The 13,820-nt window shown below is 28.0% G+C and overlaps 1 protein-coding gene across 1 annotated transcript; it reads right to left on the bottom strand.

Annotated features, from left to right (window-relative positions):
- Nucleotides 1-2,606: 2,606 nt before the first annotated feature.
- On the bottom strand, nucleotides 2,607-10,814 carry LOC115707294 (aldehyde dehydrogenase family 2 member C4). Its single transcript, XM_030635204.2, has 9 exons — nucleotides 10,313-10,814; nucleotides 5,891-6,033; nucleotides 4,845-5,228; nucleotides 4,239-4,328; nucleotides 3,974-4,147; nucleotides 3,724-3,861; nucleotides 3,484-3,621; nucleotides 3,146-3,207; nucleotides 2,607-3,021 (listed from the first exon to the last, which is right to left on the bottom strand). The coding sequence occupies exons 1-9, from the start codon at nucleotides 10,410-10,412 to the stop codon at nucleotides 2,748-2,750; spliced, it is 1,503 nt and encodes a 500-aa protein (XP_030491064.1). The 5' UTR covers nucleotides 10,413-10,814; the 3' UTR covers nucleotides 2,607-2,747.
- Between the last annotated feature and the right edge of the window lie 3,006 nt (nucleotides 10,815-13,820).

Raw genomic sequence — 13,820 nt, forward strand, 5'->3', positions numbered from 1 at the left:
TTTATGCCCTAAATAAAACTCTGTTTGAATGTAATCCAGATTATTCTATATCAATAAAGTAACAGAAGTAATTTTTCATTCACTTGTGTATGTTTTGGTTCACTTAATCAATTGCTTGTCTATTTGATTTATAAATTCATCCAAACCCCTTTCACATACTTGAACATGTTTATTGTGTTGTCAACACAAGGAAAATAAACATGACTATGTGAATAAAGTATTCCTAGATTTATCAGAACACTGGGTTTCACTGATATGACAATCTACAACAGAGTTTACTTACATTTGGAGAAATGTTATGTTCTTTCCAGAACATAGGTTAAAGTACAGCTCAGGTTGGATGCATGGAGTATGCATTGGAATGGACCGATATTGAACTTTGAATTAGATTTTGAAACTTACCGTAAACATCTATTCAATTCAATATCAGAAGTTGATCCTAGATCACATGATCTAAATCCTGATATGGTTAGGCTTAATTTCAAGAGTGTTATTCGTGTTCTTTGATTTGTTAGTTAAGCCTAAAACTGTAGTCTGGGCAATACATACATTTTGGGAACACGGTAGTGCGATTGAGTGGGAGCGCTAACATAAATATGGAATCTATAGCTTCTATCTGGCGAATAGTAAGCAAAGGGTGATCTCCTTCGAGCTTAACCAAACGAGATAAATGATTGAGTACTCATTTCACTTAGTTGAAATATCATTTATACAGGGTTAAGTGTTTTAAGGATAAAATACATTGTAGGGTGTTACGGTAATCTAAGTCCCTTTACAGTGTAGATCATCCATATAGAGGATCATTGATCACATTAGGATTATAACAATGGATAACTAATAATGTGTCTATATGGTGGACATATAGAGCATTCTATATACTGAGAGTGCAATTCTGAGTTCTATGTGTGGATTCAACGAAGAATTAATAAGTCAGTGAATTTAAGTGGTAAATTCAAGATCTGCTTATTGGAAGCTCGGATATATAGACCCATGGTCCCCTCACTAGTTGAGATGATATTACTTGTAGGACTCATTTAATTGATTTTAATTAATCAATTAAGAATTCTCAAGATAAACTTATCAGTTTGAGAATTTAGCACTCATTAAGGGCAAAACAGTAAATAGAGATTTTGAAGGGCATATTTATTAATTAGGAAACTTTAATTAATTTCATTATTAATAAAATAAATGATAATATATTATTTGATAATTATTTTTAATTATTAAGTAATTAGATTTATCATTAATATGGTTGAACAATGGAAATGGCAATTTTTCACAAAAGGGAAACTATCAAGTGTAGGAAAAGGAAAGTTGGAAAAGAGGCAAGCCTTGTTTCCACATTGCCTAGGCCGGCCCCCTTTACCTTCCTTTTCCCTTGATTTTCTCAGTTCAAAATGTCAATCATAGCCCTTGGTGGTCTTCTATAAATAGAAGGCAAAGGCTTCAGAATTTCACACATCTCTGTATCTTTGAAAAAGCTTTTCTCAGCATTATTCTGAAAGAATTTTCTCTCAGAAAATTCTCTCTGAGCCGCCACCCTCTCTCTCTCTATACCTTCACTGTTTCGAAATGTATGAGTGCTAGAGTAGTGCCCACACACATCAAGTAATACCTCAATCATAGTGAGGAAGGCTGTGTAGAATTCAAAGACAACAAAGAAGGACTTTCGGGCTCAGATCTTGATTATACTCTGCTACAGAAAGGAATCAAGGGTTAGAGATCTGAGTGGGAGGAGACATATATATTCCGCTGCAATCACTGTAAGATTTCTAATACTCTTATGTGTTTAATTTCATATCGTTTTAGAAGTTCATATTTAGGTTGTTAAATCAACATACTTGTGAGTAGATCTAAGTTCCTGGTAAAATAACTTCCAACATATCCCTATTACAATGACCCATATACCCTTTTTATTTATCCTAATGCCTAACAGAGTGTTGTGGACGATTTGGAAGGCTTGTGGGAAAAAACACAAGTGTTGGGGCATGACTCCTGAATTTTTTTGGCCGTTAAAATTTCCCCCTGAACTATTGAGATTGTTAGATTTAAGGATTTTTGTCTAATTTTAGTAAAAAAATTCTAACATAGAAAAAGTTCAGGGGGCATGATTTAGTACATATCAAAGTTTGAGGGGCATGATTTGGTAGATATCAAAGTCTAGGGAGCATATAGTTTAGTACATAAACAATCACTGTAACAGTAAAATTGAATGAAATTAGACAAAAGTCCTTAAATTTAACAATCTCAATAGTTCGGGGGGATTTTTAACGGCCAAAAAAGTTCAGGGGGCACAATTTAGTACATGTCAAAGTTCAGAGGGAAAAATTACTAATTAGCCTTCTGTTTTAGCCAACTTGTACTTGTTTTTGATCCATTTTTTATTCAAACTTGGTTTATAAATAAAGGTAGTCTCAATTGATTTTGGTTAGCAATTCGTTAACCCTTTCTAGCTAAGAGATTCACCGCAAACTCTCTCTTCTTTCTCTTTCTTCCTCCTTAGACTTTACAACTATAGTTTCTTATAATTAATTTACTTAAATAAAGTGGGAGCGAGCTGAAACCTTAATTAAATACAATGTAACAAAGCATCAACAATCAAAGCAAAGAGAAAACACACAGTATACGTTTTTATTAAATCAACATTTTAATTATAAAATTACATAAAAATATTAATAAAATTAACATTGCCATTAAAGCAATAATTAATATTATTACATATTGAAAGATATATATATATATATGTTTCAGAGCCAAGGAGAGTTATAAAGAGGAGTAACAACTGCCTTAACTTGAAGATACTTGTGGAGAGCGTCCATGCCGAAATCTTTACCAAAACCACTCATTTTGTATCCACCGAAGGGGCAATCATTATCGATTGCGAGGTAGCAATTGATCCATACTGACCCGGCTCTCACTGATCTTGAAACCGTATTCGCCACATTTAAGTTATTTGTCACAACCACTGCGGCTAGTCCATACCTTGTCTTGTTAGCTCTCTCTATTGCCTCCTCAACAGTCCTATATATATAGATTAATTTATTATATTTGGAATTATACAAATAATATAACACCTCTTATGGTGGTTTAGAGTAGGTAATATTCCTTAGTATTTTTTATAAATATATATAAAATTTATGCTTACTTGAACTTCATGAGCGCCAAGACAGGACCGAATATTTCGTCCTTTACAATTTGCATGTCCTCCTAATATAATATTAAAGCAAACAAACAATATTAATTTTATATCTTCAAACGTATATCATGTAAAGAAAGTTTAAACACTTTTATTATTGTTATTAATATTTTCGTAAAGTCATTTCATTAGTATTTTCCCTCCCTATATTAGGACATCTTTTCTGTGCGTGTGTATAATTTCACTTCAGCAGTTCAATTTTTTATATCCCATTATTATAGATTAAAAAACATTCCATATTAAATTGATAATTGAACAAAAACTGATCCAACTTATTAATTAATTACCTTAGTATCGGCAAATATGGTTGGCTGAATGTAATATCCAGTGTCTCCTACACGGTTACCACCAGTTAACAAAGTTGCTCCTTCTTTCTTTCCCTGCTCAATGTAGCTTAGAATTTTTTCAAACTGTCTTTTGTCAACCTGCCATTGTATATATGAGTAGAGTAATATCATTAATTTTCAGATGGATTTCTGTTTTTTCTTTTTTGAAAAAATAGATAGATATTATTATATTATAATCACCTGGGGTCCTTGACGAACTTCAGGATTAAAAGGGTCTCCAACAGCCCAAGCTTTTGCCTTCTCAACCAACTTCTTTACAAGCTCATCGTATATTCCTTCTTGAACGTACAAACGAGATGTTGCTACGCAAACTTCTCCCTAGAAAACATAAAAGATAGAATAAAAATGTTTTAGTAATGTTATATATACCAAAGTAATAATTATTAGAAGGATGGAATGTAGAATATTATAAATATAGTATAACACACACCTTGTTAAATAAGATTCCCATAAGAGCAAGTTCAGAAGCCATTTCTATATCAGCATCATCAAAAATGATGATAGGTGACTTGCCTCCTAATTCTAGTGATACTTGTTTCAAATTGCTAGCTGCTGCTGCTTTCATTATTTCACGTCCTACCTCTCCTGACCCAGTAAAACTTACCTGAACACATGAATAATTAATGAAAATATGTAACTCATGAAAACCATAATTATTCGAAAAACTACATATGATTATAATGTTACGTACGTACCTTGTCAATGTCCATATGAGAGCTAATGGCAGCACCAGCAGTTGGTCCAAACCCAGTTACCACATTCAGCACTCCGTCAGGTATACCAGCCTAATTACCATTAATTATTTTATTAATACCATAATAATACATATACAAATTTATGTGTGCTTCTCAAACTATTTTAATGATCATAGTAATTTTAGAAACATTATTATCAAGTATACTATTAGAATTATATTGTGAAAGTGTGTTTTAGAAATTAATTAGTAAAGTGACATCAAGCTTACATTGAAAGATATTAGATTTTATATCAAAATTAATTGGTGATAATTAAAGTAGCACTTAGTATTATCATCACAAATTATTAGAGACTGTAATAATAATATAATAAAATATACTAAAAAGCATTTAAGCTGCGAAATATTATAAAAGGTTGCTTACATTATTATCAATCAGTGTATTTTAACATTAGATTTTATATATTTTGATTTAATAAATAACATTGAAAACAGAAAAAAAAAAAAACTAATTACAAGATATCAGGTTTATGTACATATATAATCTCAAATAAGAGCTTTAACTATTTATATATAAGGTATATATTTTGAGTTTATATATTATTACCAGTTTGGCGAGATGAGCATAATAGAGAGCGGAGAGGGGAGTTTGCTCGGCGGGTTTGACGATCATAGTGCAACCGGCGGCTAAGCAAGGGCTGACCTTAAGAGAAAACATGGTGCTTGGGAAATTCCAGGGAATGATGTGTCCAACAACACCAATGGGTTCAAGCAATGTGTATCCATGGAGTGGACGCGACATCTTCAGAACCTCACCGTGGACTTTGTCAGCAGCGCCCGCGTAGTATCTGACGGTCGCTGCGGCCCCAGGAATGTCTATGCTCTTCCCCACACTAAATAATTTCCCAGCATCAAGGCTGTCCAAAGTCGCTAGTTCTTCAACGTTTTGGCTAATTAAGTCTGCAAACTTCATCATAATCTTTCCTCGTTCCTATAAATATAAATATAATCATTTTAATATATCAATACAGTAATTAATGTATAGTAAGTAATATTATATACATGGCCGGCCAGAGGGTGGGGCAGCCGGGGCCTAGGCCCTAGGCCCCACAAATTTGGAGGCCCTGAAAAATTAAAATTAATATTATATACATAAAAATAAAAATATAATATATGTATATATATAAATTTTGGTCCAAACATTCTTATAAAAGGTCTTACAGCACAATTGGTAGAGGGAATTTATGTTGGTTGCTAGGTACTGGGTTCGATTCTTGGTTCTTTCACATTTTGGTTGTTTTAAAAATTTTAAAGGCATTGATTAGATTTAATAAAGATTGTGTAGGGTTTCAATGCATTATTTAAAAATGATTTTTTTTTTCTTACAAAAGTCTTAAAATATATAATACTTCAATAAAAGATGCTATTAATTATAATTAAATATTACGTTAAGTTAGGTTATGTGTGAGAAAAATTATTTATTATATGAAGATAAAAGAGTTAATTATATTGTGTCAAAATTTCAATAATAAATAATATCTCAGAGCAAAAAAAAAATTATTTTAATTTTTTGTAAAAAGAAAAGGCCCCATTTCAAATTTCGCCCTAGGCCTCTCAATACCTTGAGACGGCCCTGATTATATATATACTTACAGTGCCAGACATGCGAGGCCAAGGACCATGGTCGAAAGCAGCTCGTGCTGCTTTGACAGCCAAATCAATATCTTCCTTGTCTCCTTCTGCAACCCTTGCTATTACCTCTCCGTTTCTAGGATCTATTGTCTCCAATGTTTTCCCTGTTTATTTATTTCATTTATTAATATTATTATGACAAGTTCAACAACAAATACAAATGACTGTCTTAATTAATCATCAAATTAAGTAAATATATATATAATGATTACATATACATGATACAAAAGAACTAGCTAAGACCGACATCTAGTTCTCCAAATATTTGCTATTACAGAATAAATAGTTTATTTATTTTTTAAAAAAATAGCATAATAAAATAGAATGCAAAAATAAACGTATATATAGTATTAATTATTTGTAACACCTATCTAATTATTTTTAAAATCCATTTTTAATTAAATGAAAAATAAGTTTCTAAAGAGACATTTCTTCCATGAAAAAAACTGATTATGCTATACGAATATATTACCAAAATAATAGTAAATTATATTATCTTTATAATAATATATAAAAAAAAAAGCAAATTAAGTTTCTTATATTATATATTATCTTTACAATAATATATAAAAAGAAGTAATAATAGTAAATTATATTATCTTTACAATAATATATAAAAAGAAAAGAAGTATTATATTATGGTGCCGTTTGGTAACACTTTTGTTTTTTAATTTTTTAATCACAAAATAAAAGTAAAATTTTTGTTTTTAAAAAATTTGTTTTTGAAAAATAAAAATGCTTTCTGTAACCACTTTTGTTTTTCAATTTTAAAAACAGAAAACAAAAGTGTGTTCTATAAAGTTTATTTTTATTTTTATTTTTTGATTTTATTTAAGTCGGGTCTAGGTCCGGGGTCGGATTCGGGTTCAAGTCAAAAGTCGGGTTTAGCGCCAGGGCCGTAGGGAGGGGATTTGGGTCTGGGTCTGGTCCTAATCTAAAAGATTGATTAAGAAAAAAAAACTGTTTAAAAAAATATTGAAAGTGATTTTTTTTGTTTTTAAAATTTTGATTTCTAATTATAAAATTGAAAAGTAAAAACAGTTTTATAAGACATGTTTTTGAAAAATATTTTCACTTTTCTACTTTTAAAAACAGAAAACTGATTAAAAAAGTGTTACCAAACGCCACCTATATATATAAAAGAAGTGAGTATTTAATTACATGAGGTAATTGTGGGAAAGTAAAGTGACCGAAAAAAATAGAAGTAGTGTAAATGTTAGTGAATTAAATGAATGAGAAAACAGATAGACATGTGGCAGTTATTTGTTGGAAGGACAGGGTTGGGATAGGAAAATTGGGACAGGTGATTTTTTTCCCCAAAATCCAAAATTCAACTTCTACTTGTCATGTTTACTTTAAAGGTTTATTTATTAAATTTTGTAATGATAGAAATTAGTGGGGCATTTAAAAGAGTAAAATTTTCCTATTTTTAGAAAGAATATATATTTCCTAATTTATTTTACTTTTATTAATTTAAAAAATATGCCTCCACACAAAATTTATAAATTAAATATAATTACATTTTTTTTAACAATATTAGCAATTAAGCTAAATTAAAACATTTGTTTTTTTTTTTAGTGTAATTAAAACATTAATTTTGATTATGCTTTTTTCCAAAAAAAAAAAAAATAAGAAAAAAATTGATTACCTTTTCTAATACTTAGGTAAATAAAATAATTATAATTTTTTCTGATCAATTTAATACACAACATAATAAAATATTATTTTTGATTAATTTATACATATTGTAAATTCATTCATTTTTATTATTAATTTATTCAAATTCTGATTTTATTTTATTTATTTGTTTTTGAATGAAAATTCATCTTATTCAAACATTAAAATTGTTATCAATTAGAGATAACAACTGATGAGACTAAATTTTATTTTTGTAAATCTAGTTTTAGTTTCTCAATGTTTTTTCTTAAAGAAAAGTTATTACAAATTTATTATTTTATACGTACTTAAATTAATATAAATAAATAATTTAAAAATTATCTAATTAAAATTATTAAAATATAAGTTTTGTTTTCTCTTTTTCTATAATGTTTTAATTTTTGTAATTTTGTCCTATTTTTTGCTTTATTTAATTTGAATAACACCGCTTTCTCTATTATCTTTCAAATCTTTGTTCTATTTTTTTTTTTTTTTTTTTTTTTTTTTATATATATATATGTATATCTTGTGTGTTAATAGTAAATACAAAGGAAATACTACATCTCCTAAATAAATCTATATTTAGTTTTTTAGTAAATGTATATACCAATATTTTAGTTTGCTCTTTTTTTTTTTATCATTTTTCTTACTAATATTTACTATTACATTAATTGTATGTAAAATATATAGATTTTTTAATTTTGAAAGAATTCTAAATGTTAAAACCATGATAAATTGAAATAGTATTTGTAATATTTTGATTAGATTACTGCATATTATATATATTATAAAAATTATATAATATATATTAGGGTTTTTTTTTTTTATTTTTTTTTTATTTTTACACTTTAAAATAGTTTTTTTTTTTTTTGTATTTTTACGGAATTTTATATAGAAACCCCTATTGCAACTAGCGCTACAACTTAAATTGCAACAAAAAATCGTACAGAAACTCCTATTGCAACTAGCGCTGCAACCACTTTAAAAACCCAAACCATAAATTTGAAAAAAAAAAGTAAAAAAAAATAGTATATGAGATAATTCCACTATATATTATGTGTTAGATTTATAATTACTAAATTTAAAATTTGATATTTGTATGCTAAATTATTTAATTTTCTTTTAGTCTATATATAATGGTAGGTGTATAATAAACAGATTAATGTAATTGTTTTTAAGTATTATTATTGGGTATTGGAGGTATTCAACACTTTTTATAGGTGGTGCTCTATGATTAATTAGTGATATTATCTAAAAATTATTTTCTTTATTAAGTTATATGAGACTCCAAATACTTAATTACATAAATATCATTATTATATCAAGAAAAATGCTAGATATTATCTGAGAAATGCTAAAGGGCACCACTGGTGCCTAGCACCCTCCTACGTGTCAATATCGCTATTGGTGCAATTAAGTATCGGGTCCTATATAGTTTAATATAATAATTTTTATGGAGTATCGCTAACCAATTGCTAGTCGACACATCTAGAAGGTGCTAGGCACCACTGGTGCCCAATAACAATGCTCTTATATTAACAATTCTCTCGTTTTTACTATATGTTTATATAGGGATGTGTGCAATTTTGTTTATCTAATATTTAATGAGAAATTTTTTAAAAAATTTCACATAATTTAATTTAATAATTATTATAAAATATTTACAATTTAGTGCCTGAAATTGGTATCAAACAAAACTACGAAAATATTTATATTAGTTTATCAAAGTAATATATATTTTAATTAATTACATTAGTGATATGATAAGAAGAAGTTGTTACTTGTTAGGTATTCACTAATCTTCTTACAATCCTCTTTAATTAACTACTTAGTTATAATCGTCGAGAAAAGTCAGACCGTGCGCATAATTAATTAAAGGACCTCGTAAATAATAGTGGTAGTTGGTGGTGTAATATATATATATATATTTATATATAAAATGGTAGGTGTATAATTAATTAATTAAAGGAGATTCCTTAAAAATAAATAAATTAAAGGAGCTAGATTGAAAATGATAAAAGGGACGAGGATGGTGTGTGAAAAAAAGAACATAAAAAATAATAAAAAAACAAATTAAAAGGTTCAAAATATAGAATTTAACGCCGTTAAACGTTAATTAACAGCTGCTTACACAAGTCACAAACTAGATGCTTCAGGTTCTACACAAGTAATATCACAGTACAGTATCACACGAAAACCTTGCAATTTTGTTTTTTTCTTTAAAAAAAAATAACATAACTTTTTTTTTTTTAATTATGTGTATTCTCAAGTTTTCTTTCAACCAAACCCAGTTTCATTCCTCTCACTCTCTATGATCGATTTTGAAGTAATTATACGTTCTCCTAAATTATATATTTGTTATTTCAGAGCATCATACTTAATTGTTCATACATATATATATATATATATGTATATAGACTGTATATCTATTATGCATGAGTTGCTGCACACTGCACACATAAAAGAAAGCACAGATATATACTATAGAAAGTATACACACACAACTATACAAGAGAGATTATATATATAATTGCCTACATATAACATTTATATCAATTATTGAGTAGAGCATATGAATATAAAAAGAAGGGATTAATATAGCTATGCAAAGGGTACGAAAGAAAGATTATAGAGATACACAGAATGATGTGAAAGAAATAACCTGAAAAAGGGTCCGAAAGAGTATATATATATATTTATACATAGAAATATATTATTATAGGTTACCTGAAATTGAATCAACAAATTGTCCATTAATGAAGAGCTTGGTAAATTTGATGGTGGGCATGTTCACAAGAGACTCGTTAGTGCCACCGATATCTCCCATCTCTCTCTGTGTTTCTCTTTCACTGATAATTTTCTCAAAAATATCTCCTTGCTCTATGGATGTTAATCTATGCCTCTCCTTGATTGGTGCTCGGTTTAGTCTCTATTTATATACCACACACTTTATGTGACGGATAATTATATTAAGATAAATATATATATTTATATATATCATTATTTAAATACATATATAGAGACTAAAATTATTATTGCTATAAATACTATGTAATCACGAGATACCCTTCTCGAAAAAGAAAAAGTAAAAAAAAAAAAATTAACCCCAAGATATCCAAACACGTAGTATATAGCTATTAATGAATTTGAAACTGATTTTATATATTTTAATTTAAATAGATTCGACCCGATATTTAATTTTGAATAAATATATTTTTTGCTCTATAATTACACAATAGATCTTGCCTCTGAATTGTTTTCGTATTATCTAGCAAATGTGGTGCTAATTTGACTACATGCGATGATGTGTCACATTGTCATATTAGTATCACTCCCACATATATAATTAATAAAAAAGAATTTTATAATATAAAAATACATCAAGAAAGATAAAAAAAATAAATTATACATAATATGTCTAATAATAAAAATATTAGTATAAATAATTAAATATTATTAAAATTAATCAACAAATTAATTTATATATTTCCTTATTTTTTTGATTAATTACAAAATATATTATTAATATTACATAATTTAAATCAGATTAAATTAATATTTTAATTGAATTATATATTTGACACTAACATATTATTAGGGGTGTTTATTAAACCGCTTAAACTGTCCGCACTGTAAAAAAAATGTGGTTTGAAATTCTTTGCGGTGCGGTCGCAGTTTGAATTTTTCCTAAACCGCGCGGTGCGGTGCAGTTTGCAGTTTTAAATTGTTAATGTGCAGTTCAAATCGCACCGCGCACTGCATATTATAAAAATACCAATTTTATATTTATTTAGGTCCAATATGTGAAGCCCCAACCTAAGCCCACTAATTATTATATTGTTGAAACTTGAAACTTTTTTTGTTTTCATATTTATTTTTAAGTTTTATGGCATTTTTGACAAGTGTTGCTCAAACTTTATTGTATTTGTGATAGTTTAATTATTTAGTGATAGTCCTAATCGTACAAACTGCATAAACTGCACCGCACTATTTTTTGCGGTGCGATTTTTGCGATTTTTTAGTTTCGCGGTGCGGGTGCGGTTTGAGAAATTAAAAAAACCGCATGAGCGAATTGATTTAGAAAAATAGTCAAAAACCGTACCACCCGCACTGCGAACACTCCTACTTATTACTATCCACATCGTGCCAAATAAAGCACTCTATTGTACAAAAGAGAAAACTAACGAAAGTCTCACAATATATAGTATAACGTAGATTAGTATAATTAATTAGAGACAAAATTATATTTATTATTTAATTTAATTCGATATATATAATCATATATTCACTTGAGATGCCAATAAGTGTAAAACTAAAATATAATTCACCTAGAAAAAAATATGTGCTTTAATAATATGTCAAAAATTTATATAAATTTGGTAACACATATTCTATAATGAAAAATTATTATTTTTATTTATTATTATATTTAGTTATAGTATTAAATTATAAACCTTTTACATTTATTTTTATTGTCTTATATAAAAATTTATTATTTTTTATATTTTTAGTAAAAATTATTTATTAGTATTAAATTTTGTACGTATATAAGTTTTACAATTATAGAATATTATATTAAAAATGAGGCAATTTATTTTTGTGTGAAATATAAGATATGTTTTTTGTAAGGGATTAAGATATGCTATTTAATATTTCTCTTTATTTTCTTATATAATTTTTCTATTTTATTTCTTTCTTTTTTTTCTTTTTTTTATGATTATGACTATACATACATAGTTGACAAAGTGATGGGGCATTTTTTCTAAATGTCGTGGTATGAATTCGGTGGTCAACTTTTTGATTAGGCTGTGTGTGGCAGATGGCATTGGGTAGTTTGGGTGTACAAAGATTAATTATTTGTATTGGCGGCCGAAAGACATGCCGACCCACACCAAAAAATTCCAAAGGACAATAATAGAAAGGGAGTACTGGGACATAATCTGTTGCAAAAAGTTTGATACTGGCCATATTATGATGAGCATTGTAACAATGAGGCACTCTTGATGTTTAGGATGAACTGTTATTTTATAATTAGTTAACGATTTTTTATAATAGGCTAATAATTATTTTTTTTCTCGAACTTTGACATATACTAAATTATGCCGTCTGAATTTTTTTGTTTGTTAAAAATTACCCTGAACTATTAAGATTGTTAGATTTAAGGACTTATTTAATTTTAGTAAGAAAATTCTAATATGGATGAAAGTTCAGAGGGCATGATTTAGTACATATCAAAATTTGAGGGGTATGATTTGATAGATATTAAAGTCTGGGAGCATGTTTTAGTACATAAATAATCACTGAAACAGTAAAATTTAATGAAATTAGACAAAATTCTTTAAATCTAACAATCTCAATAGTTTAGGGGGAATTTTCAACGGTCAAAAAAGTTTATGGGACATGATTTGGTATATGTCAAAGTTCGGAGGGAAAAATTACTAATTGGCCTAATATTTATTAAAGTAAAATAAATAGACCTGATATTAAATTATACCAATAATAATATTATAAGTCATAAAGATACTAAGTAAAATAAGTGTCATTTAACATTTCTAAGCACCAAAATTTTAAAGGTTTTTATTACTGTAAAATAAAATACAAAAAAAAGTTCAGCATGTTTCATACTTTAATATAATTCATGTATGAAAGAAATAGTTTGACAGAAGTTGCATTCAAATCAAATAAAGTATGGTGAAGGGCGGCTGTTTTGAATAAAATTATACATTGCTAAATGTTATAAATTATCTCAAAATTTCTGTGTTACTCTTTTCTCAACCCAAAAAAAAAAATCACAAATATTTGTGCTGTTTAAATTCAATTATTTAGTTGGTGGATCTTGACGATCCTTTATATATTAATATACTTATACTTACTTGTGGAGATGCGTTAGTAGGTAAAGACATACCCAGGGCCGGCCCTGAAAATTTATGGGCCCAAGACGAATTAAATTTTGGGGCCCTCAAAAATATATCAAAAAAAGAGTATCATGGGATTTGAACCATGACCTTGGACATTATGTCCTCCACCTCAACCAACTAAGCTATAAATATTTGTTGTTTATATTACACTTAAATTTTACTTAAATAAAAGCCTAATAATTTTTTTTTATTTTTTTATTTTGGGCCCCCGGAAAGTGTGGGCCCTAGGCACGGGCCTAGCCCGCCTATGCCTAGGGCCGGCCCTGGACATACCTAATATTAATTAATAATTATTATATAGATTAATTGTATTAAAT

Source organism: Cannabis sativa, chromosome 1, assembly GCF_029168945.1.
Source record: "Cannabis sativa cultivar Pink pepper isolate KNU-18-1 chromosome 1, ASM2916894v1, whole genome shotgun sequence".
Taxonomy (NCBI): Eukaryota; Viridiplantae; Streptophyta; class Magnoliopsida; order Rosales; family Cannabaceae; genus Cannabis; species Cannabis sativa.

Bases quoted from the DNA above. Each gene is read 5' to 3' on its own strand.
- LOC115707294 (XM_030635204.2), bottom strand. From the start codon at position 10,412: ATGGGAGATATCGGTGGCACTAACGAGTCTCTTGTGAACATGCCCACC. The intron at 4,148-4,238 runs GTACGTACGTAA...TCATGTGTTCAG, and splicing joins CTCATATGGACATTGACAAG to GTAAGTTTTACTGGGTCAGG. The intron at 3,022-3,145 runs GTAAGCATAAAT...CTATATATATAG, and splicing joins TTGGCGCTCATGAAGTTCAA to GACTGTTGAGGAGGCAATAG.